General features: G+C 34.8%; 1 protein-coding gene across 3 annotated transcripts in view; it reads right to left on the bottom strand.

Annotated features, from left to right (window-relative positions):
• The window catches only part of FER (FER tyrosine kinase), a 151,599-nt gene that overhangs the window by 57,939 nt on the left and 66,949 nt on the right, over positions 1-26,711 (bottom strand). For 2 of the 3 annotated variants that reach the window (XM_058826022.1, XM_058826023.1), the window contains 3 exons: positions 15,830-15,922; positions 9,250-9,453; positions 5,855-5,977 (listed from right to left, as the gene is read on the bottom strand). In XM_058826022.1, the coding sequence (XP_058682005.1) occupies positions 5,855-5,977; positions 9,250-9,453; positions 15,830-15,922 (420 nt within the window). The remainder of the gene's footprint in view (positions 1-5,854; positions 5,978-9,249; positions 9,454-15,829; positions 15,923-26,711) is intronic. The other variant, XM_058826024.1, reaches the window with a different exon arrangement.

Below are 26,711 nucleotides of genomic sequence, written 5' to 3' on the forward strand. Positions count from 1 at the left end.
CTTTCATTTAATAATTTTTACCCCTTCCTTACAACATACCCTTTCATTTTTTATAAGAATGAATGGCTTGCTCCTATCTCTTGCTTCATAAATTTTAGTTATTTTTTCTACTTCCTGTGTTTCAGTTGTGTTTGAAATAACTAATTTTGTTCAATTTGTACTCCACACAGGCATATAGCATTCTGTAATTTTTGTATATGAAAGTTGTACAGAAAGTTGGAATGCACATGTTGAGAAGGTTTCCATTTAAAATTTCAAGGACAGAGATTTTTCTTTATAAGACTGGTCCTAAAAAATTGCATTGTGTTAGTTAAAATTAAATTCATATACTTGATAAAATACATTTTTTCTAGGTTTGAGCACAGTGCTTACACCCTTCAGGAGTGTTATCTTTCAATTTTAATCGGATCTTGATGATGATAAAAAATACCAGAAAAACAAGACTGAACGAGAAACATTCAACAGGGCATATGTTGATTGCCATGGCCTCTAAAAAGAAAAAAAAAACCTACAAACAACTTTCATCGCTGAATATAAAACAATCCTTACTACTCTTTGTTCAGGCAGCCTTATCTGCCTCCATTATTACAATGCATTTTAATGAGATTTTTTGAGAAAATAAATCCTTTCAATTTTGAAAGTAGTCAATATACCTGAAATTATACATAAATTTGGTTCAGTACTTTGTTAGCACAAAGAGCAAATTACTCTCTCTTTTCCCTTTTCTCTACAGGATGACATGCCTTGACAAGTACAGGCCACCATTAAGGATGATGCATTCCTTTTGTTTCCTGACAGAAATATTGTAATAATCTCGACTAAAAAACATTAAAAGCAAATTCTGTGACACTTCTCCAAATTCTGAAGAAATAAGAACGTAACTGAAATGCATCTCTAATATTAAGACATGAAACTCTGCTCTCAAATGTCAATAGCTGCAGGCTATTGATTCATTTCATGCATATTCAATAAATACATTTCCTGCAAGTCTTTTGAATATTATAAACACTCACTTTTAATAGTGAATTCAATTTCCTTAAAGAAAATGGAAGATATACTTCAACATTTAAAAATGCATGTATTAGACTCCAACCACACCCGTGAGAATGGCAGCTTTTGGCCAAAAACCAACACCCAAAGACCACAACCACCAGGTGCTTCTTGGCATTCCTACAGAATTCCTGGCCAAATGGGTGGGTATCACAAGGTAATCCAGGGTGCCACAGAAATCCTCTTTGGAGTGACAAATCTAGCCAAGGTAAAGCTGCAATAACTGCATCACTCCCTGCTACACGGTGCTTCTGCCTTTCAGATTTCTGCTCCTCAAGAGTTGTACTCGGGTCAAACAGACTTAAGATGATCTTCCCCACAGGCAGCACCATTACTGCCACTGCTTCCCTCAAAAGCATCTTAACTGTCTCCAGCCATGAGATGAGCATCTATAATTGCATGACAGCATTACTTTGTGATAAACTTGGCCTTTGTAAGTCTCCTTGTTTCTATCCAGTATCTCCCAGCAGGCATAAAAGCACTTTCCTGAAACTGAGACTGTTCAGCAGCCTCCTTCAATTCCTCATGGTGTGCTTTGCTGATCTGAGGGGCACACACTACCTGTACTCTGAGCACATGTGTTTCCTGCAACAGTGAACCACAGCTTGCTTTGCTAAGATAAAACACACGCCACCCCCCAGAAAACCCACCAGCAAGAAATAAGCATCATGTAATGTTTTTACAAATGGATTTTCATGAAGAAAATCTTTCAAACTTAAATTTATACCTCTTTAGAATTTCTTTCCATGTCTAACTCATCAATACATACATACTTGTAAGGCAGCACCGTATCTGTAGAGAATTCTCACATCATTTGCAAACTTATTTATCAGCATTAGAAACACTAATATGAAATACCTGTTCTTTTTTCTTACAGTGTTTTTCTTTCATCTCATCATTTATGATCCATCATTTTCCCATGTTCACAAAACATATCAGACCGTATCACAGACTTCTTTGTCACATAAAAATAGATCCAGAATTTTTAAATGAAAGTTACTAGTAATGAAGACATGGCCTAACTCATCTGACAAAGTAGCAGTTAGTTTTGTTCCATAAGCCCAGAATTTGAATTAACTACAGAGCATCCATATACTGTGACTATTTCAGCACTAGTGAAACAGTAGCAGATCTCCAGAGTGAATCAACTGGTGCTCAGAATCTGAAACACGTATTTAGGGGAAAAGCATTATTTCAGATCTAGTTCTGAAAACTCAACTCCCTCCCGTGAGTGTACCCTGGGTAGACTTGCTTCAAATGTGTATTTATGAACTAAGTGAAAACTTTAAGTCAGGTACACTTAAATCAAAATTGTATTACTTATTTTTTTGATGATTTTGTTTTCTAACAGTCAAACTGAAGCACATTCACAACTTAATACAGGTTTGGTAATCTCTAAAAAGGTAAAAAAAAAAAACATTTCAAGAAATGTAAAAACCTCCAAAACAGGAGGTCAAAGATATCAGAAAGTTAAAATACATCCAGTATAGTTAAAACAGCATTTTTATTAATAAAATCCTTGGATGTGCTCCGAGTTACTCAGGGACCTTACGTACCAGTCAGTCCATCAGTAACAACCTGAAGAACATAATCTGCATTTTTTTTCTTGAAGATTATAAATAAATATGAGACACTTTCCGTTAAAGAACTTACTTGCTGTTATCTTTTTATTGCCCTCAGTTTTTCTAATTTAAATTCTATTATTACAGAATCATTAATATTCCAAGCAAGCAATTCATTCTGCATGAAATGGAACATGGGACAGGCCTTTTGTGACACAATTAAGCCTGTTCCTTTCAAGGGCAACGTTACAGAAGGTGAACACTAATTTTACTAATATAGAAAAAGAGGAAGAATGACTGGGAAAGAAGGAAAGCAAAACAAAACCAAAAAGCTTAACTTTTTTTTTTTTTTTTGGCTGTTAAGTTTGTGGTATTTAACTTTCAATTTCTAAATAGGTTATTACAGGGACAGCAATTTGCATAAAAAGATTAAAGATTACATGAAATGACAACGACAGCTCTGCAGCTGTGATGTGAACAAAGCAAAAACAGTCTTTTAGAGATGCCAAATGAACCTTAAGGAACTGATTAAAGATATCTTGGTAACAGCACATGATGCATTAAATACCCCCAACACTAGGTGTCAGAGTGTACATGCTACTTCTAAAAACCACTTAAAATGCCTCCACTTTCCCACGTGAAAGCCAGAGTTCCATGCAATGAAAAAGGAAAGCTAACTACACTCTTGTGTCATTCTGAAGTACTTCCTCAGAATACAGCAAAGAATTTTTATCAGATGGGACAACCAAAACCACCATAAAATTATAGCTCAAATCAAAACAATTTAAATGGTTTTGAGAACAGCTGCTCTAAAGAAATTCAAATTATGTAGCTAACACCTTTTTGAACACTGCCTTATTTGGCTCAAGCTGCTGGCAGGAAGCACTAAGTATACTATTTATTTGGTTTAGTTTATAGCTATAGAAACTGACATCATATTTCATAAATCCATGAACGTCTACATGCAATCTATGTAATATATATATTTAAAAAATCCTGTACAACCAGTTTCCTGTCACTCAATACTTCTCTTAGTTCTAACAGCCACCCTTTCCATTACTTCACGTAACATATCAGAATGGAAATAGAAAGGTTTACTAACCCTACAGGAAGTACTCTTGAACGTTAATACTGATGAGACAAGGTCTCATCATATGAAAAAATAGATGCAGCCTGTGGATTACATGGATAGATGCCGATTATTCGGCATTCGATTATTCTTTTGAAAAACCTGAGCAGCTGAAGAAGTTGTGCACTGCAGCTCAGATCAACTACCAACTTGCACAATCCTAGAGGAAATAGAATTATTTCCACTAGTTTTTAATTAATACTAAGCTTATACTAACTTAATATATAAGTTGATACTAAGACTAACTCAAACAAACAAGCCCAGAGAGGAGTGGACCCACTCCATTTTCCCCCTGAAATGAATTAAAACAGGCCTTTTGGAGGTTAGGGTTTTTCCTTTCGTTTTCTTTCTCTTAGGGAATTTTCTCCAATTTTGTTGCTAGGAGACAATAATGACCGGGTACTTAGGAGAGACAAAAGAAGTTGTCCCGGGAAGGGTGTGGCTGGCTACTCTCTTATCTGAGAGTTTCTCTTCATGGGGCAGAGATACTGTGAGAACTGAGCTGGGAAATAAATGGGGCTGGGGCAGCTGTGAGCTCCCTCTTGTGCTCTCGGCTTCAGAGAAGGGTCGGAGCTGATGCTTGTGGGGGGAATTCCCTGCTGCTGCCGGAGTGGTAATGGTGAAATGACCAGGAATGTCATTTAGGAATATGCTTCCCTATAAGACAGGTACTAGAAAAATTATTTAGCTACAGTTACACAAGACTATGGAAAAATTAAAACCTAACTTTATGAAAAAAATATATAAAATGAAACAAAAAAGGCAAGAATAAGAAACAATCTTCAGAGTAAGCAACAGAGAATGGAGAGATGCTGTTTTACAGACTATGCGTTCCAGTTTAACAGACAGTAACTAAGATTATGTGATAAGATACTACACTATCATTTTACATTTGCTAAAACGGGGCTGCTTTCACAGAAAATATAGTCAGGACACAGAAAAAGCATTACATATTTAAAACAAACACGGTATTAAAGAAAGAGAAATTTGCAAACAGATTTAAAAAGATTTCATTTTGAGCTTGACTACCCCTTGTTTGTAGCTTAAATCATTTATATCAGAAAGAATTATCCACACATCAGAAGTAATGTCCTAAGCCTTCTCATGTGATCTACAATGAATGTAAGCAATAATTTATGTTCAATGAAGCATCAGTTTGGTAATCAGCAAGATATTAACACAAAATGTGTCTTTCTAGTGTCCCATTCTTAAAATTTTAAAATTATATAGAACAGATGAGTGCAGATTAAGTGCAATTTTGAGAAAAGAACATGCTTGACTTTCTTAGGATTATTAGCAGGAAAGAACTAGGACCCTGGAGCAGGTAACAAATGTGAAATATAAATTGTCACGCTTCCTAAAATTTTGTTGAACACAGGCTTGAAACCAATCTTGAAGAAATAACTACATCAAGAACAAAAGGCTTACCTGAAGATGCAAAGATTAAGTGAAGTTGTCTTATGAATGAAATACCAACTAGACAGACACTAACTGCAAAACTGCTGGAAGAAGTCAAGGAGACTCTTAAAACACTGATACAGTTCAGTATTTAGCCTTTTTTATTTCCATCCTGAAAGACTTTCTGCAATAGCTTCCTGATTAAAAAGGGAATTTTTGTTTTAAATTTTCATTGATCCTGGAATATCAGTACCTTTTCTTGTGTCTAGCTTACTTTTGTGATATAAACCAGAGACAAAATGGAGTTGTCATAAGTCTTCCAAATTTTGTGAGACCTTCTTCATTTTATAAAAGATTTTTTTTCCTTTATAGAAGGAAGGGCAGTGAACTTTTTTTGAACTACGACTTTGAATTACCTAGTAGGGAAATCCAAATGAAAAGTGAAACTAAAAACAAAAGTGCGAGGATACTTCATAAGAAGTCGAATACCATTCTTTCAAAATAGCAAAAATTCATAATGAGAATCAGGATGGAGAGTTGTTTTAAGTGAATGTATTACACAGAGGTGAGAAGTTTGAATGAGATCAGGAACAGAGTCACAAAATGAACAAAAATGAAGTCTTCTGAGAAGTTCCATAGGATCTTACTTGAACAATAACAGGAACACCCCAAAATGATTGTCAGTTACATAAAGGTTCTGGAATGTATGCATTACCTTAACAACGGGATTAAGCAGAACAACACCTGACTTCTTTGTAATAACTTGCTTTGTTGTGTAATGATGTTCTATGAGCTGAGGAATAGTTGGAAACCCAGTTCCTTCAAAACGATATTGATTCTGTTTGGAGGCAAAAGGAAAAATTTATTTCTCTATAAGAAATAGTTCGAACAAGACACTGCAAAAGTGCTTCACAAACTTCCTTCACTGGTGACAACACAGAAAAAAATGTACACTTTTATAGAACTATTTTAAGTTCCTTTTCTAACCTATTGAATAGCATTTATACTAACTTAACTGGAATGATAATTAGGAAAATGATAAATTGATAAATGCAAAATTACTGCCTCAGTCATTTAAGGCAATATGATAAAATAGCTATTTAAACTCCTAATTTAAATAGATAGGCCAGTTAAAATCAAAACTATTACAGAGTGAAATAAAAATATTCTAAACCAGAAAAAACAACAGCAACTTCTGAATTATTTCTAAAAATTATGGCAAGCAAACTAAAAAAGTCTATATGATAAAATACAACAAGAGATAAAATAAACAGGAGATACACAATACTTATCCTAATCTCATCTTCCTTCATTTATTGTCCCCTAAAATTAGCAAATCCTGGCATAGAGTGCAGGATGCATGATTGGTCTTTAATAAAGAGTATTTATCAGGAGAGTCTAAAGACAAACACAGGTCATACACAGGCTTCTAAGGGAAGTTGGGCAGGACCCTGCATTTGATTGTGAAACATGATAAAGTCTCCTGCTTTCATAAGACTAAGCAACTACAGTTAGATGGCTTTTCCCAAAAGGCACTAATTGCCATAAGCCAGTCTGACAATGCAACAATGAACAAGTATTGCAATTTAAAAAAAAACTCAGAGCACAGATGCTGATTCAAATTCATTTACACAACTGGGCAATGAACACCTCTTCCACTGGCATGCATTGTTTCTAGCCCCCAGGGCTGAATTCCTTGCACAGTGTTTCCTAAATTCATTGTTTTCCTTGAGGGTTAAAGCATGAACTTCCTGAAACATAGTCACTGCAGTTGGTAAAGAGAGTTGGGTCATGTCAGCTGTTTAAAACATTCACATTTCTCCATCATAAAAATGTTTCCATAGTCTAAACGCTTTGTTATTTATTAAATAGTGACTCAGCTTTGATTGACCGTTAACTCTAGTTCCCACTCCTTTCAAATAAGCTCCTTCATACTTCTGTGCTGCCTCAGCTCAACCACCACTACTGCCTATTATTTCCTAATTCTAGATCCAGTGCCCATCTGCTGTCATTTATGTAAAACCTTCAGAGCAGGTAGTCTCCTTTGTTTCTGTACATTTACACCCAATCCTGACCCTTACCAATATCACTAAAAATTTTAAAATGGCACAGCCTCAAATAAGCAGAAAATGAAACCAATAGTACCTCTGAAAGGCAGCAGTGAATTTTGATGCCTAAAGCTGAACGATGAATTAATTTATTACACAAGTAAGTTGTATTAAGATTAGCCTTTAAAATAATTGTAAAACCACAGACAGAACATTTATACAACAAAAGGATTGCTGTTAAAACAAATGTCCTACTCTAATCATCAGTACTTGATTCAGAAGAAAATATGGAGACCTGTCAATGATCCACGAGTGTGGTTTGACCAGTCAGAGACCCAGCTCCACATTGTTCATACCAATGTAAACAAACAAACAAATCGTTTGTACTAAACTCTCCTTGCACTTGCCTACAAAAATGTTCATGAGTAAATAACACTCCCAGCATTTACTTTCTAGAGCTTAATAAGCTTTTTCTCATTCTCAGAAAATTCACCCCATAGGAATAAATACTTGAATATATTGAACATCTTTAAGGAAAAAAAAGTGTTACATTCCATGGTTGACACAAAATCTACCACAAATTAATCCTAAGAGCAGATGAATATAATGCTCTATTAGTAAATGTACAAGCAGACCTGATATCTGGACCTGACAATGCTGGGACCGTCCAATCTATGCAACATTAAACTGTATCAGTCTTACAAAGTGTAAGAGAAAGTACAAAATTATGGTGAGAAAGATAGCTTGTTTTGTTTTAGTGGAAAACTCCTCCACGCACCCACACAAAAGAAGAATCAGCTTACAGGTAGGCCCCAAAGTAATACTTGGAACTTGGACTTGGAAGTACAATCTATTTGAAGATCTACTTGCTACTTACAATGATTTGCACAAATTATTTCAGTTAGACCATGTATATAACGTGCACTATTTCTGCTAGGTCAGATCAGGGAGCACCAAGCATCTTGCAAGACTCTAGGTACACGTAATTTTACTGCTATTTGTTTCCTCATTTAGCACTCTGATGCATCAAAATACCTTAAGGTCATAAAATCAAAATAAAACACTGACTGTGTGCTCATTCCTACAAGGAAAATTCTAGGTGAGAACTAATGAACACTCTGCAGTATGACAAGTGTCTATAATCAATAATCCTAGAGAAGCATTACAACCTCTCTGAAGTTTGAAAAATATCACTGCTTCTCATTAAAAGGAAATAAACCAGGAACACAATATTGAGTTACTCCTGGCATGCTGCATCATCTGGGAATTCAGACAATGATATTCCCTCAGTGTAATATCATTATGAGATTAAATTCTCAAATGTATGCATGTGGGAAACTTTATTACAAGAGACTGAAGAGACAGCATACTGAATTGAAACTGAGAATGATTTGCTGCAATTTCATGCTTCAAGAAAAATTTCTAGCAATGTTACAGGAACTGCTACATTTTGAATAAGTTTAAAATTCTTCAAGGTATAAAAAAAATACATAAATTAAAAAAACTAAGCAATGCATTACGAAAAATAAATACACTGTATAAGTCATCAATTTTTCCTCAGAGCAACAAGGGGTTCAGTTCTGGTCCTTAGAAGCATACATACTGTGTGGCATTCATAACTATTTGAGTTATACTGAACAAAACAATAACCACAGGACTAAAAAGAAAATAAGCATCTCAAGGGCAACATGGACTTCAATTCCCATATGTATAAAAACCAACACTAGAACTAGAACTAGATGTACACTAATCTGCACCAACTATGAAAATGGGTAATCAAATAACCAATAACCTAACATACATGCATAAAAAAAGAGTAACAGCTTCCAGATTTCAAAACATTTACAGAAATATCTTGACTTTTTGACATAAAAGATCAGTATCTTATAACTTGATACTTCATACTTTTCCTGTGTTTCCCAAAATTACCTTTACCCCTGTTTCCAGCACTGATGGAAATGCTTCCAACAGCTTTCATGCTTTCACATAAATGCTAAATCATTTGCTACAGTAAACTATGTAGATCCTAAATTGAATATTCAGTACTATATCAGAGACGTACATCAGCATATTGTATGATAAAGTGTCTCCGTTGTCCATCTGAAAACACAGAAAGGACATATTCACCAGGTTTCCCGTGGCTCTCTCGCACCAAGAAGTCTCCTTGCTGTTTTAACAGCTCCTGGGCTTCTATTCTTGGAATTGCACCATGATACCAGTCTTGCTCAGCCAATGGTTTCTCAGTGGTTGAGATTACATCAAAGAACTTGGGAAAAATATTGAAGAGAAATGTTACTATAATAGCACTCATTTACAGTTTACTTGTACATGAAAAGTATCACAAACAACAATAATTTCTGGTTAATGTATCTAAATTATGTATTTCTATTAACCAACAAGATCAAGGCTCTTGCAGCTCACATACTTGCACAACGGCATATTGATCATCTTTTTTTTGTTCACCTGAAAAAGCAATATATCAAAAGCAGAAGTAAAGAAATCATTCATAAAACCATAATATTTTTTATCTGGCTTGCTATTTTTTGTAAGCCATACTGACCAACTCTTTCTCATATATTCTGACATGCTATTAAAGATTGAAAATCAATCATTTCTCATCCAAACAGAAACATCTCCAGACACAAAACCATAATAAATTGACGCATACAAAGCACTTGAATTGGATAAATTGTTTTCACAGAACTTATCAATTGCATCCCAAATCAATTAATAATTATGAGACTTATTTTCCTAACATGTACCATGTAGTGCAGAATACACAGCTGGGTGTAGTATCCTTATGAAGTCTATGATAAGAGTTTTTGAAGACACAAAGATTGTAAGGAATTATTTTCATTACATGGAATTGGGTGCAAATGGAAGCTACTAGCTGTAAGTAGCAGTCAGTGAGTTTTAATCTATGATTTCACACATTAATTTTAACATGCCTACATTATTTAAGAAAACACTGAAGTAAACTATATTTTGTGACTGACCACTTCAGATTTGTCATGGGTAGGAAGGCAAGACCTTATTTACACTGCACATAATTCAAAAACATTGGCAGAGCTCATAGAAATTCTCACAGTTAGAGTGGTAAAACTCTGAATAACATAACGCAGAGCACACTGTGAGTAGAACAGGTATGTGAATGCTCCCCAGCCTCCTGAACTGCACCTAGGTAACAGCATGGAGATTTGCATCTCAATGAAGGACAATCAAATAAATGGAAGCAAAGCATATCATTCTGAATTAACCTCTGCTATTGCTCTGCCCTGATAAAAACCCATTTTGAAAGCCATCTGTACATTTTAGGTTTACCTCAGAAGATACTTAGATTGCAATGCCTCGCCTTGTTAAAAAAATACTAGGAATGGTCTCAGACTCTCAGAGTGGAAATGAGCAGACCCAGGAATGGGAAATTCATATATAACACAGAAATTCTTGTTTCCAAGTATCTGCAATTCTTTAGCACTTGCATAAATTTTTAGCTACTAAAAAATATCTTTGTTGGTTGGCTTCTGGTTGCCGAAGTTAGACCTCAAAGGACTAGTTTAATCCAGGATCTTGATGGAAAACTGGAGAACATGTTTAGAAACCCAACAGACCCTTGTGTTCTCAGTCATCAACAGACACACAGAGTATCATCATCGCCAAAATTCTCATCAAGAATTTCAAATTCTGAGATCTGAAACAAGGACTATAACCAATAGGCTCATCACTAGAAAGAGTGAGTGTGCCCTGTAACAGAGTCAGAGACAGGAAGGACTATGTAAGAAATAACTACAGCTTGAATACAAATTGCACAGTTTTTAGAGGCAAAAGCTGTATTCCAAGGTTAAGTATTTATCAGCACTGTGAGCTGCTAAAAAGCAGAGATATTTATTGGCCAAAAAGGTAGTAATCTCTTTAAATTTAATCAGCAGTTTAAAACATCCCAGATGAAAGCTGTCCACCACTGTTAAACATGTTAAATGATGTTATGTCATTTTCTTTCACAAATTCCTAAAAGAAAGAAAAGCTTTCAAAATGTTAGACAATGTTATTTACTTGAAAATTTATTGTTCAAAGATGCTGAGCTTGAACTGAAAGAAAACCTAGACCTCTGTTATGCTCAGAGCAGCAAACCCTTTAACACAGGAAAGGATTCCTAACTGAGAGGGAATGTTCCTAAGGATAAAAGGACAATACAGGGTTACTAATCCACTTCGTGGTCTTTGTAAAAGAAAGTTAAAAAAAACACCAAACAACCTGACATGTAATTTATTTTATAGCTTAAAAAGGAAGCCACCAGATTGTAACATCCACTTATGTACAGACTGGATGCAGGCTGAGGCATCATTCAATCAGGATCAAATCCCAAAACAAAACATCTTAAGAGCCTTTATGACAGAGAAAGAGCTTATGGAAGTAAAACAGAGCATTTCAGACATAGATAACTACGGTCCATAACTCTATCACCAATTTTCCCTCTCTTTGAAATCTGATTGAAGTATTATTTATTACTTTAGAAAGAAACAGTGGAAATTCCACAAAGTTTTCTCTGTTGATTGTCTTTCACTTTACCTTACCTTTACTTTTTATCATATCAAGGTGGTTTCTCTGATGAATTAAGTGGCAATTATTCTTGCCTTGAGTGTTATTAAAATGGCATTATTTTCATGAACAAGTCTTCTAATTCCAACATATCTTCTCTATGATACAGTATTGACCCTGACTGGCTATAGAATAAAACATGGCTGAAAGCCCAGAAAGAACAGGACCAATGCAGGATATATATCTACTTCAATATTGATTTCAACTCAGTTTACTCAGTACTAGTATTTCTACTGCATTTTATATTTAGAATTAGATGATAGATTAGTCTTTGAGGAAAATAGAGAAGGAGAAAAAAAAAAAAAGCTACCTGCACAAAATGGAATTTCCACCTCTTTTCTTTAAATTCTGCTTAAATATCAGCCAGCAAGTTAATATGAAAAGTTTATATTCCAGGCCTTAATGTTTTACAATCTCATTTGGGGGATGGATTTCTTGCTCATTTGTATGTACACTTACAGAAGCACTAAATGATTCAACAGTCTAAAGGAAGAAATATTGTTTCTAGGATTTTTGTTGTTAATTTGGGTGGAAGGTAACAATAATTAACCAAATTGTGCAGAAAGGAACTCATACTGCAAATTTCAACTCTCTCTCCCTCCCCTCCCTTTTTTTCTGCCTCTTTTTTTCCCCTCAAGATTTCCATTTATTGCCATATTTTAGTCATGGATTATTGGGTGGGGCTGGGGGTGTTTCCTTATATATTTAATCATGCTTTTTCTTCTACAAGGAGATGGCCTTATGTACTTCATCATGGTCCTCATGGATCTAGTAGTGTCCTGTTTCCTTATATTGAACCCCTTGCTCTCTGTTTAACAATCCATTAAAACATATGCTCTTCTCCAATAGTAAAAAGAAGCATTCCCAGCTGCTTCCCTTATTTCAAGAGAAAAACTGAGCAAACAGCAGTGTGTTATTTCTGACTCCAAAATATTATATATTATTCCTTCACTTGCACTACCAATTAAATAAAAACAATATTGGGGATGATATTTTATTACACTAATAGCATGCTCAGTATTTTATTTTTGTATATATTCTGAATGCAAATTTTCAGTAGTCCCTTATTTTTTATCTTTGAGCAAACAAAACGTTTTCTCAAGGTATTTTTCTCTCATAGTGTAACAGATTAGCACTGACACAAATGAGAATGTAAAGCAATAAATTTAGGTTGATAATTTGAGACAATACCCTATGGAATATTCTGTCTCCACATACCTGGCTCATTCCCACATGCTAATAATACACCATCTGAAACAAGCATTAATTCCACCTATTATCCTATAAACAATTAAAAAAAATAATCTTATAAATGAAAACAGATGTTTGCGCCAAGCTCAAATGTCTCATATCAAAAAAAAAATGCAGGAGGCAGAAGCTGGTATTCATGATGCAATTTGTTCAGACTTTTCATTCAGATTATTCACAGCATTTCATTACAGACACATGAAAGCTACCCTCACTGTTGTGTTTCCTCTCCTCATTTGATTAAACTTCCATCTCTTGCTGTTATAGACAACTGGCTTGCATTTCATCCAAGAAAAACTACCTCAATCCTTAGCCTTGTTTCTTTCTTTACAAACTACACTTTTTGCCTGTATTACTTCTTGTCTTTGCATTCTGAGAGCATGTATAGAATTTCAGTGTCAACACACAAAATCTACTGCCTTTTAGAATGGCACGACTTCCCTATAACTTTTTTTCATATTTTTTTTTATAAAAAATTAGTCCTCTCTAATACACAATTCAATTTATCCCACCAATTAAAAATACTGGACAATGTTTTTAATATAGCACCATATTTAAACCTAGATACTGCTCCATTTCCAAAGTTTTAATATGTTTAAAAATTAAATACTTAGAAATACTTAAAAAGCTTTAAATACTTAAATAATTTGAAAACAGGTAGGTAAGCTCACATTTTAGACTAGACTATATAAGAGGATCAATATTGGTCCATTTCCAAAACTGCTTTGAGATCCCTTTTTGTACTGGCCTATTTAAAAAAAATAATATATTTTTTAACGGATGTTAATATTACTTTATAATACACATTCAATAACCACTTTGAATATTTTGATGATGGATATTAAGTTTTAACCACCAGTTTATATATTTAGCAATTAAGCACGGTTATATAGCTGTCAGCAGGAAACAGCTGACCACATTTAATAGCTAAGTACTAACTTGTGATGCAAATTTCAGCTGTATACATATGGTCAGCTTTTCTAACACACACAAAATCACAAAATCAAAATAAAAAGCAAAACTGAAAATTAGCTAGTTTATACATTCTAACTCTGAAGTCATTTAGTTGTCATTTAAGTGACAGGAAATCAAGATTCCACTTGTTACTCATATTCTATTTTCTGACTCAAATGAACCAATGCCAATCTTACTTCTCCCAAACATATTCCAAGATTTCACCAATCTTATCTACCATGTATCTACAGCCAGATTTACATCAGCTTCCATGGAATGAAAATCAGAATGTGGCACATAGACTATTTAAAAAGACACTTTAAACCAATTGACATTTTGACATTGAGTTTCCCTGATTTAATCTAAATGTTTTATTTTGATCTTCCTCTTGAGATTTTTTTTTTCTCTTCCAATTTACTATGAAGCAGTTTTAGGTAAGTTTTTTTTTCTGTGGTCTGTGGAAGCTTTTTGGTTTGTTTTGAAGTCATAATTTTTATATTACATGGAAATAGAGATGAATTCTGTGTCTCACCTACATAAAGAACAGAGATCACAGAAATACACATTTTAATCAGTTTTTACTAAGAAATGCTGCCTTTTTACAACAACTAGAACTTTTATAAAATGAAGATTGCAATAATATGGAGATTTTGTTTAACATTAAGGATATTTCAATATTTTAACAAGGTTTTACTTGCTACTTTTCAAATGTCATGCAACTTTCATGTTTTTCACAGGAAAAGCCTTTCTACCCTAATTTTATCTCGTGGTCATATTTATTTTCCCATTCCTTCATCACTATATACAGTTGTTCTCTGTATACACATGTATATTTACACATATGTAATTGTTCTCTTTTCCATCCATTCTGAATATTATATATATGAATATCTACCTTCATTATGTTTTGCTGTGTCCTTTAATGGGTCCTAGGATGCAATCCTGCAGCATAAAATAGAAGACTCATTGCTTCTTAAGTCTTCTCAAGAATGCTACTTTGAGCTTATATTTAGGTGACGAGATCAGAATCAAAAGGCAATTCTAAACAATTTTAAAAACTTTGCCCAACTTTCTTTCAGGTTTCTTTTTTTTCTTTTGCTTGCTTTTTGAGTTGTTGTTTTGGTTGGATTTTATGTTGTGAGGGTTATGGCTGACATGTTCCACCACTTCAAAAAAAAGACAGAAGGTTTTCAAGTAAAATCTGACACATCCCTATGGTGCTCAAGGATTTTAACTGATCTTGCAAACTTTCATATGAAACAAACAAAAGGAAATACAAAAATAAAAGAAACAAGGACATTTGTGCAGCAATTACAGAATTTGAACAAAAGCTAACTGTACCTCAGAGATATTCAACAACCATTTTTAATGGGTTTTTAAGCAAGATCTATAACACTTAAGTTACTTAAATAGTACCAGCAGTAGTATCAATATATGCTTATACATAGGAGCTTTTAATAACAAACATGAGGAATACAATTATTGCAACAATTGGTAAAACAAGTATAGCCATCTAGCTTACCACAAATTATTATCATACAGTGCATTTCAAAAATCAGCCTCGTTGGGAAGAATATTCTGAACAATACAGCACCACTCTGGGCACTGCAAAGAACACACAAACTGTGATTCTCCTGAAGTGTAGCAAGTTGTTCTGACATACCATTATACCACGATATTATCCTGTATACTAATCAATCAGAACAGTGTTTATATAACATCATTTTAATGTAAGTTTTGTCCATTCAGATGGACATACATGATGCTTCAAGAAAAAATAAATCTTATTTAAGCTGTAAAAATGACAGAATATATCACAACACTGCAGTATTGGTACTACTTACCGATGATGAACCCAACATGGATTTTGGAGACCTTATAATTCCGGCTATGGAATGACGTATCGTGTCAAATCTTGAGACTTTATCTTTCTTATCCTATGAGAAAGGCCAGAGTCTTCAGTGAACAACAAAAAAAAGCATATCTCCAGGATAACTGATTTATTAGAGAATGTGCAATATAGAATCCTGAATTTCACTTAAATAAAACAGGCTGAGCTGCTACTGATACAAGCCAGGAAGTATCAACATCAGCAGGACTGAACTCAGATCAATTTAACCACTTACAAATTACATATTTCCTCAAATATTTTGCGCTATTATTCTAAGTATAAAGAAAACTGAAATTCTTTTATACTCTGAAAAGAGAGAGACATACGTCTCAGTTCTCCTGAAATAACTATTTTAAAGGGACAATGACTCAAAAATATGAAATAAAAACCCCGACATGGCAAAAAAACTCTTATGTATGTGCATTACTTAATACATCTTTAGGATTTTTTTCCCCTTTATTAACAGGTTCTTCTCTAATAAGAGACTACCTGTAAATATTAGCACCCATTGTTGCAAGTAATAGGAGCCATTTCTCCTCTGGCATTACTGTAAATTGTTAGTGCAGCCACTGTCTGGATTTAAAATTCTGCAAGAATAGGGCTTTGACTGGAACACTGAAACAGCCTTTAAGCATCTCTAGTTCAGCAGAAGCCAACGTAATTTCCAAGGTCTCATAAACTGACTTAGTCCAAAGACTGTATTTTCCTTCATCTCTTACTATAAGCTCTCAAATTAATAACAATCCTTTAAAAAAAAAAGGACTTTTAACATGGACAAACTGAGTTTACTGCTTGTAAATCACCTTCAGAAACAGCAAAGATAGTTCAATGAGTACTCAAAGTAAATAAACTTGAAGAAGAAAAATCACAGATTAACAACCTCATTGTAATTAGATTTAGGTTAACTAAACTGTAAAAAACTGATAATGAAGACAGACTGCAACTGTTTGCCAGTGTTACAAAGAAAAATTGCTTTTTCCAGTGTATGCTTCTGACAGAAGAAACCAAAAATCTCATAATGTAATAAATGTAGCTTCAGTTTATTCCAGGACTTCCAAACAAGCAACAAAACATATACATTCTGTACACCAAAATAGCCTTTGAAAATTATTTCCAAATAGAGGTTATTTCACAACATACAGGTTAAATGTTATGGTAACAAAATAAGGGTATTTATTTGGTAGCAGAAGTCTGCAGTTTGCCTTTATTTGTATGCTATTGAATAAAAGAGTGTAAAAACCAGTCAAATTGGGAAAATTCTGATAGGGAATGCATCTAACACAGAAATACTCATTAACTATGTGCCCACTTACCCATCAATAACATTTTTACACATTTTATCAATCTTAAATATTGTAATATACCAGGTAATTTAATTTTAATAAAACAACTCTGTGCTGAAACCTGAGTTTTATTCTTATGATGCTGTGTGCTGGCTGAGGTATGAAACACTCCACGTCTCTTCTGAAGTGAACCATGAGATTTAACACAAATTAAACGTACACTTTTTACATAACAGAAGAAAATAAGTTATCAAAAGAGACAGACATTCTACTTCATTTCCGACAACCAAAACTCAAGAGTTTTTTCTAGTGGACTCAAGTGCGTAACAGCCTGCTTATCTAGTGGCAACATCAAACTACAAGGTTCCACTTTCACCTTCATTCAGTTTCTCCTTAACAAAAAATATTGACAAGAGGGAGCTTTTTTGATTCGAAATACCAAATTCAATGACTAGGACAACTTTGATAAGCACCACTGAATGACATACAGTGGCAAACAGTTGCATTAAATAAGAGCGAGTATTGAAATGTGGATTTAAGGGATAAACTTTGGCTTTGTTCAAAATGTAGCACGTCCTGTTCCAACTGCAGTACATTTATAAACACTATTTAGCATTTCCATAACTCCTTCCCCTGACATGTTGAAACTAGTCTATATCTTACAGCAATGAAGACTCAGAATCTGTCTGCACAGCAGGCATAACCAAACATATGACAAAACATAACTGTAGCCAGTACTGAGTTTATTCATACAATTCAAGTATTTTTAGATTTATTTTAGATAAAACTAAAAAGCTACAACAGTAGTCTTCTACTCCATCTGATTTTTTTTGCCATTGCCCAACTGCAGCATGCCTTCGGAGGGTACATTTGATCTCACAGGAAACCTGTTTTTCACTTAGAAAAGTGAAAAGGGTTTTTTTTTTTAATGCACATTATATATATATTTCTAAACCAGTGTGAAACTGCAACCCAGAACATACCATCTATTTCCTTTTAAATGTATGTATTTTTGTACGAGTGTGTACAATCCTACTAGTTAAATCAGGATGTTATTTTAAGTCTATTTTACAAAATAAAAGTAAATACACTTCTTTGAAAGCTATCTTTCATTGTTCTCTCCCCAGTCACATCAAATTTTGAAATTCTCAGTCAAGCCCCTCTCAATTCAACAAAGGATTTAGTAGGTAAAAGGACTGTCTCAGGGTATTAGGTAATTTAAAATTTCTGAAGGAACCTAGCAGAGAGCAGAGACACTATTTGCTCAGAAAGTTCATTACATTATCATTACATTTCCACACAATGCTCATTCCAACAGACATCATGTCACCAAACAGAACAAACATGTCAAATATGTAGTCATGACAAAAGTTTCAAAATTGTAAGACATGTGACTATCAGACTAATAAACCTGAGCTAGACACTGGAATTAAGAATTCTGCTTCAGGGATGATATAGAGAACATTATGGAGTAATATACTTATTAGCACACACAACACAACTACTAAAGCGTATTAGCTGATTTAGTTTCATTTCGGCTCAAATGAATTACTTTAACAGATATCAAGAAAATGGTAGCATGATTTCTCACTTCTTTATTTTATGCAACACCAATTTCACTAGAAAGCAAACTAACCTGTAGGTCATAATATTTTGTGCAATAACCGAATTATTACAGAAAAAATTTTACTTTACCATTTAGAAGCTAGGCATTTATGCAAATACAAGCTGTCATTAGAAAACATTTTAACCTATTTCTTTAAGTATGTTTCAACACATCTGTGTCATGAGAACACATAAAAAGAATTATGAAAAATGCATGACTGATATTTTCCCTTTTAAGGACTAGCCATGTTTCTAATGACTCAGAACAAATTGAAACTAACTATATCATAAACTCGATATAACTGAGGAGGGGGATATTATGGAGGCTCCAGAGCCAAAAGCAGTAATGGTGTGGAAGGAGGCCTCTAATATATGAAGTTAAAGCATAAAGAGAAGGTTTTCCCCCTTTTCCCCATATAAGAACAGAAGGGAAAAACCTTTTCCCATACTTCTTTGCACCACAATGCCACTGCCCCCCAGTTATATGTACCCAGTGAGCCTGTGGGCTGTCCCTCTTTATCTTATGTCCTTACCCTAGAAAGTTCTCCCTTCCCTGTTTCCCCATTGGCCCCAGTTTGCTGCAATCCTCCACCCCCATTATCCCATTGGCTCTCCCTCCCCCTGACCCCTCCTATGCACCACTTTACCCTGTTCCTATTGGACCCTGACCCTTGGATCCACCCCCTCAAACCCATATATATTCCTGGACCCTCCATTGTTCCTTGTCTTTGTTCCTGGACCCTTTTAGTGTGTGGCTGCAATAAACCCTGCTGGAACTCCATACACGGACCCTTCCTGGCTCTCCATCATTGATCATCATCCATGGCATGCTTGTGAGTGTGAGTGTGATTGCAGCCTGCCCAGATACCTTCCTCCCTGGGGGTGCTTTTGGGAAGGAAGTGTCACCTGACCATGGCACCCGACGCTACAGGATATGATCAGGTTTAACCATGATAAGGTGTGGGGTGAGATGCTATCCCACTCACACCACTGAGATGCCCAGAGCCTAGCCTAGGAGAACACCTGAAATAAACCAGGGAATTTCACACACTTCAGACACCAAGTCAGCTTCACTGGGAACCACTGAAATGCCTTTCTGCTAATGCAGACAGCTGGGGAGTAAACAGGAAGAACTGGGGATGTGCTCACACTTGCAGGACTATAACCTTACTGGTATTACTGAAGCGTGGTATGGCAGCTCCTAATGGAGTGTTGGAACGGAAGAATACAGGTTGTTTTCTTTTCCTTCTTAAGTGGGGAAACAATTACTTCAGCTTTTTTCAAGAAATACCACAACAGAAGACAGCTATTCTGACACTACTGATTTTTCACTTTCCATTCTTTCTCTTCTCACAAGTGACAGAAAAGAGAGATTAAGCATAAGAAACAAGAAAGGAGCGCAGGATTCGGGTCAGCTGAAAACCATGAGTGAAGCACTTGCTATTTCACTTGAGGATTTCTTCAGTTGCATCTTTATGTATGAGTAGAACCTGGGCTTCTGTGTTTCCTATGTTCTCTTTGCGGGACCTTGTGCAGTGTGAGGTTCTGTGTGTTTTAGTGGATTTTTCACTACAATTTATATTCTGTGGCCATGCCTTTCAACTGATACATTCCCATGGACAACAGTCTTCCGTTTGCCAAGCATACAGTTCTGTCATTGAGCAAAATCACTGCAAATCTTCACACTGCATGAGAAATAAAACAGTATACCCAGCTGACTGACACAATCAAGAAGACAGGCCAGATGAGTCATAGTCACAACAGTATTTTCAATGAACAGAAGCAAGACAAAACAACAGGAAAAAAAGATTTTGCTTAAATTGAACTGCATGATGTAAAAGCCCAGAAGATTTTAGCTGTATAAATCCAGAATTGAGGCTATATTTTAGATGTTATCATCAAAGAAAAATAGTCTACTCTTTTTAGAAAAGCAATGAAATAAGAGGCTGGAGAGAGATCTAAGATAAAGATAAAACAGAATTAATGTTTCTGAAGGACAGGCAAATAGTAATGATAACAATCAAAGGTGGAAGATTAACAGCAAGAGACAAAGGACAAGGCAGTATATATTGAATATTCCTAAAACACCAGTAAACCATGTATGTACAGTGATATAAATAAGCCTATATTCTAATATTATTCTATTCAAAGAAAAAAATGCCTCATGAGTCAGATGTGAACTGTCCACAGAAGTTGAATGTGGGCTTGCAAATTAAATCACAGAACCTTCACAGGAAATTCAGATTTGGAAATGTGATGATGACTCTCCAACTCAAAGAGAAAATGCTCTCAGAAGAAAGAGATTTCAATTAGAAGATCATAATCAGTGATATCTAAAAGATGAGAGTGAAATCACTGTTTCTGTGATCTGGCTAGGGAACTGGTCCTCAGAGATTTTCATGAAAATTATTCCAGTACAGTACAAGGGCTCTAAGACAGAAACAGACAGGGAAATTCCAGCAGCTACTGCAAACAAGATATTCAATGAACATACAGATGAAACAGACATACAGACAGCATCTGCCAGAGCAATTAATATAGTTTTCGTAAAGTAAATGCTAGCTTTTGTTCGTTTGAAGATACACCTTCCCTGATGAAAAAAGTTCTGAGCAACATTCATCCTAAGGCTTCAAATTTAGACAATGGGCAGAACAAGGAATATTTTTGGTTTTTTCAAAGTCTGTAGAAGTATGGTTTGAGACTGAAATTTTGTTATTTTCAAGCAGGAGCTCTTCAAAATAGAGAAAATAACTTTCTGAAAATGATCATCTGCATTAGTCAGTTCAGTAGTAGAAATTAAGTTATTGAGGAGCAGCACTAAAAGCATGCCATAAACTTAGACAGTGACATTAACTATGGCCTGCCAATTGATGAGTGGATATACTAAACCATAAAAATCTGCATATGTCTGTTTTAGAGCTATTAGCACTTACTGAAAGAGATGCAAATGCTGACATATTAAAATTTGAGCATACAACAGAACATCGCCAATATCCCTAAAGTCTATGATTTGACTTCAGAAATAAGACTAATCTTGTTCCTCAAAAGAATTTTTTTTTTTGGGGGGTGAGGGGGGGGATGTGTTTTGTCCCATTCATGATAGAACTAGGTGTCTCAGAAAGACCACGTGTAGAAAACCAGATAAAGAATCAAGCCATCTTTACCAAAAAACACAGAGTATTTCAGATAATTAACATGGCATTCACAAATAAAACCAGCTGAATATAAGCTGATTGAGCTGAGTAGATCATCTCTTTGGAGTCCGTGTCCAGGAATTATAATATGCATTTTCTAGTTTACTACTGTAGATACCTAGAACTGTGCAGAGCCATATAGATTATAATACAGTTATTTAAAATTTAAATATTCAAAGGTAATTAAGAATATCTGAAGTACACAGTGAAACCAATTAAACAATGTAGCTATTCAAAAATAGTTTTATGATAAAGCAACATTTTCTGTTTTAAACACTAGTAACACCTTCCAAAGTAGCAGAAATGATGTATCATTGATGTACACATATTGTAAAATACTGCGCTAGATGCAAATTAATGTTCCTTAATCTGAATTGCAGAGGGTAGCTTGAGAAACAAGACTTAGTAGTGTGAAATTTGGTAAGTTATATTTTCTCAGACCAAAGGCATATCCCAGACTATGCCAGTGGAGTAATAACCTCTACATAAGAAAAAGAGAATGACAATTCTTCAGAGCATGTCTTTGTCCTTTGAGGACCTGTAGTGTAAGATCAGCCTTACTAGTTAAGATGTGATGTTTCATGGCATCAGTCAGGGAAGGATTTTCCTTCCATATTTTTCAGCTGTCTACTGAATCTATATAACCTATTACAACCCCTGACTGTAGCAACCAGTTCCACAACTTAATTACACATTTTTGAAGAACATGTTTGTGTGCTTGTTTTGAATCATTTGCCTACTGTGGTTATTTGATGAGTGCTAGTTCTTGCTTCTGCAAAGACAGAGAACAGTCATTATTCCTTATTCACCTGTGTATACCCACACCCAACTCACTAAACACATCTTTATCACACTCCCCTTCATTGCACTTCTCAAGCTGTAAAGCCCAATCTACTTATTAACTAATTCTACAGAAGCTCCTCCAAATATCTGAGCATTGTTATTTTGTCTTTCTGCATTCTCCTACATCAGTTTTCTAATTAAGGGAGCTGAAAATATAATTGGTTACATGAAGCTAAACTCTTCTGTGATACATAGCAAAAGGACAATATGCATTAAGAAAAATGCTAATTAAATACTGAAAAACCCCAAAAACCTCACAATGAGGACAGTGATCAATACTGAAATAGGTTTCCTGGAGGGACTTCCATCACTGGACCTGCTAAGAGCCTCAACCTGCATAAAGCATTTTGCAGCCTGCAAAAGATGGTCTGCAGCCATTAAAGATGGCCCTGCTCTGAGCAAGAAGCAGGACCAGATGGACCCCCTGAAATCTTTTCCAATTTAAATTATTCTGCAGTTCGATGGCATTTGGGAGGCAGGTGTACATCAATTTATACAGTGATGTAATGTTTTCTGCTCTCTTCTTTCTTCTTTTCCTGAAAATTCCTGGCATGTTTTTTTTTTTGTTTTAATCACTTCTAGTGACCTGGTATCTTCAGGAACATTTATTTAGGGTTGGTAACTCAGAAGTCATTATTGGTATATGTGAAATCAGGCAGTGTTACTACAGGCTGGTCTGCAGAAATGTAACAACACAATATAATGTTAATACTAAAAGTTTTTAAAAGGCTGTTTCTATTTAGAAAAAATACGTGCAATTTATAACAAGTTCAGAAATTTATTCAACTTAATATCAAAAACATTTGTTCTTTCAAAATAATGTCTTTTTTTCTTATGATTGTTTTTATGCATTTCATTCCTAATATACCATATCTTGAAGTTTCAACAGAGGCTAGAAAGTAACTTTATTTTTTTTTCCAGGAAAACTGCAGTAAGAAAAAGTATTAAGCAAGAGATTGGTGAAATATTTGGAGACAAAAACCTGAAAAATCTTTGTCAGATCTTACTTAGGAAAGGTTTGGGTATCAGCAAATACTCTGTATAAATATAAATTTTAAAAAAACCCAATAATTATGAATACTACAATATGATTGACCCTTTGCTTTCTTTTTTTGAATCCCTATCTATCATAACAGAATGTGCAGTTAAGTTGTCTGCTCTGTTTTCTGTTTTAATTATGACTTTCAGAAGGCTAATTTTTCAAGATACATATGAAATGTCAGAGAAATGTCACCTTCACCTTTTAAATAATTAGCAAATCTTCCAAACACACACACATGTATTACAGGTCTTAATGAAAGTCAGGCAGCTCTTAATGGGGGTTAGCAATTATGTTTCCAGTAACACAGTACATTTTAACTCTTATATACACCCAACAGCTTTTTTAAAAATATGATGTTTTGATTTCACCAAATTATCATAAAGGATGTCAACAGTTCTCTAGAGAAAGAGATGGCTAAATGTACCTCAACACCTAGGCTGAGGCACTGAGATCTTGTATAAAAACTTTTTGTGGATGGAAAAAGTAGCCAGATAAAGGCTTTTGCAATGCAGATAGGCCAATGAAATTAAGTATTCCTTCTCCACTTAACGACTGTATCTCTACACCACTAAATCCTAAGACACCTCCTTTCATTGATCACATAATGATGCCAAGTAAATAATCACTGATTTCAATAACGGCAATTAAAAAAAACAGTTAAGACCTTTGAAAGCTTACAGACAATTTTACAACAAATAAATGCTTTTTTAAAATTAAGTTTAAATGCTATTACCTTATTTAACTGTGGAAACCTATAACAGGGAAAATGAAGATCTCCATCCTTTAAAAACCACACGCTGGTCTGGGCATTTTCAGATATAAACTGTTTCACTGATTTCAAGAGCACTGTTATTAATTAACAATGCCATTATTAACTGAATGTAAAAAACTAATAATTCTCAAATAATCATTTTACTTGTTTCAAGTAATGAAATTATCAAATTTCAGTCTGTACAGCACTTGCTATATATGAAAGGAAACTACCTTTTCATGGCATGGTCCTTCTCTTCCTTGGTTGCCATTGCCACATCACAGTAACAGATCTCCAAACATACCCACAAGTTTTCTCTTGGTATAATTCTGTGTAAGCTCATGAAGTTGCAATGGGAGAACATAAAACAGACTGCACTGAGTGCTCATAGTTGTACTGCAGTACCTAATGCTCACAAAAGCAAGAAAGACAATATCTTACATCCACTGGCAGCTCATAATTCAAAAAACTAATGGCATAAAAAAAAAAAAAAAAAGCTATGATGAACTGGCTGCTGGTGAAGGTCAGCATCTGCCAGGACAACATGCTCAACATTCAGGCTGTGCTGCTGCTGCTTCAAGAAAACTAAGAATCACAAGTCAAAAAAGCAGTGAATAAGTGTGCAATCACTAATAATTTCAACGTAAAAATTCTTAAGGGCGTTTTTGAATCAAAGAGGCTAATTTTATTCTTTACTTTAATACTGCATATATCCAGTTGAAATAGTTTCAGGTTTTTATGACCCAAATTGTCAAAAAACACAGAGAAATGCAGTAATGCTTGATGCTGCACCAGAGTTTTATTCAAGATCAACACTACAGTTCCCACTTGAAGTGACAAAGTCTTCAACTTAAAATACATTTTTGAACTGGTTATACACATCTATGCACACAAGGACTGGTCTTGCCATCCCCCTTTCAAGTTAAAAAAGAAAAAATTAAACAAAATCTGAGCTAGAATGAAGATTCTTGCTAAGGTAATGGAAGAAATGGATTTTTTCTACATAGACACATTATGCAGATTATTCCTATTTGAAAAACTGCATCTCTGTTTAACTGGATTGTGATAAAACAGCAACTGAAAACATCAGTATTCCTCCATTAGAGATGGGAATTAGTGTAGAAAATAACTTTTATGTCCCAAAGTTTTCATACACTCACTTATTCACAAAAAAAAGTATAAAGGTAGCGAGTGGTTTTGGCACTTACTAAAAAATTACAGTATTCTGTAATGGACTTCCTCAATGGAATGGTGAAGTTTTAGGTGCACAGTAGTTGGCTTCAGTTTTAAAACAGTTAACATCAAAATTTTTAAACTGGTAAGTATTACTCAAGGACTAACAGAATTTTATTACAACTACTGGCCTAATAAAAAGAACTAGAGTAATCAGTACATGGGCTGATAACAAAAAGCCACAGGTGAAGAACCTCTTGGCTGTATTTCACAAGAGGCATACAAAATTTTCCAGTGAAAGTGCCTGAAGAACTATGTCATGCATACAGTACTCGACACAATTAACTCAGCAGACTAAGCAAATGCAAACAGTGTCCAGGGCATTTTTACACAAGGATACAGACTGGTAAACATAAAGTCTTGCAAAAAAATATCCAAAATACCTCAACTCCTAATGTTCTCTGTAACAGCTTGTAGCTGAAGTAAGGAAGTGATAGAGATCATCCACAGCTACCACAAGCATATTGACAAATTCCTGAAGAGTAGTGTCCATGCCAAAGAATGCCATCTGGAACTGGAAATGGTCTTTACTAGCCACAGACTTAAAGTAACAGTAATAGACTTCCCAGAAATCCATATATCCTTACACTGCACAAGTGTGAGAAGCACAAACCATTCTTCTTTTCTCATTACAACCTGTGTTCGTTATTTTAAAACTGTAAAACCTTCAGACCGGAAGCTGAGTCACATTTCAGCAGAGAAAAAACAAACAAAGACTGTTTTTAATCTTTTATTCTAGATCTGCACAGGCAAAGCTTCCCTGGTCTCACAGAGTAAAATCAGTATCTTGAAAAAATGTGATCTCATAAAGCAAACCTGTATAGCAGTTTGTAGGTGGTGGATTATAAGTCAGCAAAGAGGAAAATTAGAGCTATGAGCTACAA

The sequence above is a fragment of the Poecile atricapillus genome, chromosome Z, assembly GCF_030490865.1.
Source record: "Poecile atricapillus isolate bPoeAtr1 chromosome Z, bPoeAtr1.hap1, whole genome shotgun sequence".
In the NCBI taxonomy this organism is placed as follows: Eukaryota; Metazoa; Chordata; class Aves; order Passeriformes; family Paridae; genus Poecile; species Poecile atricapillus.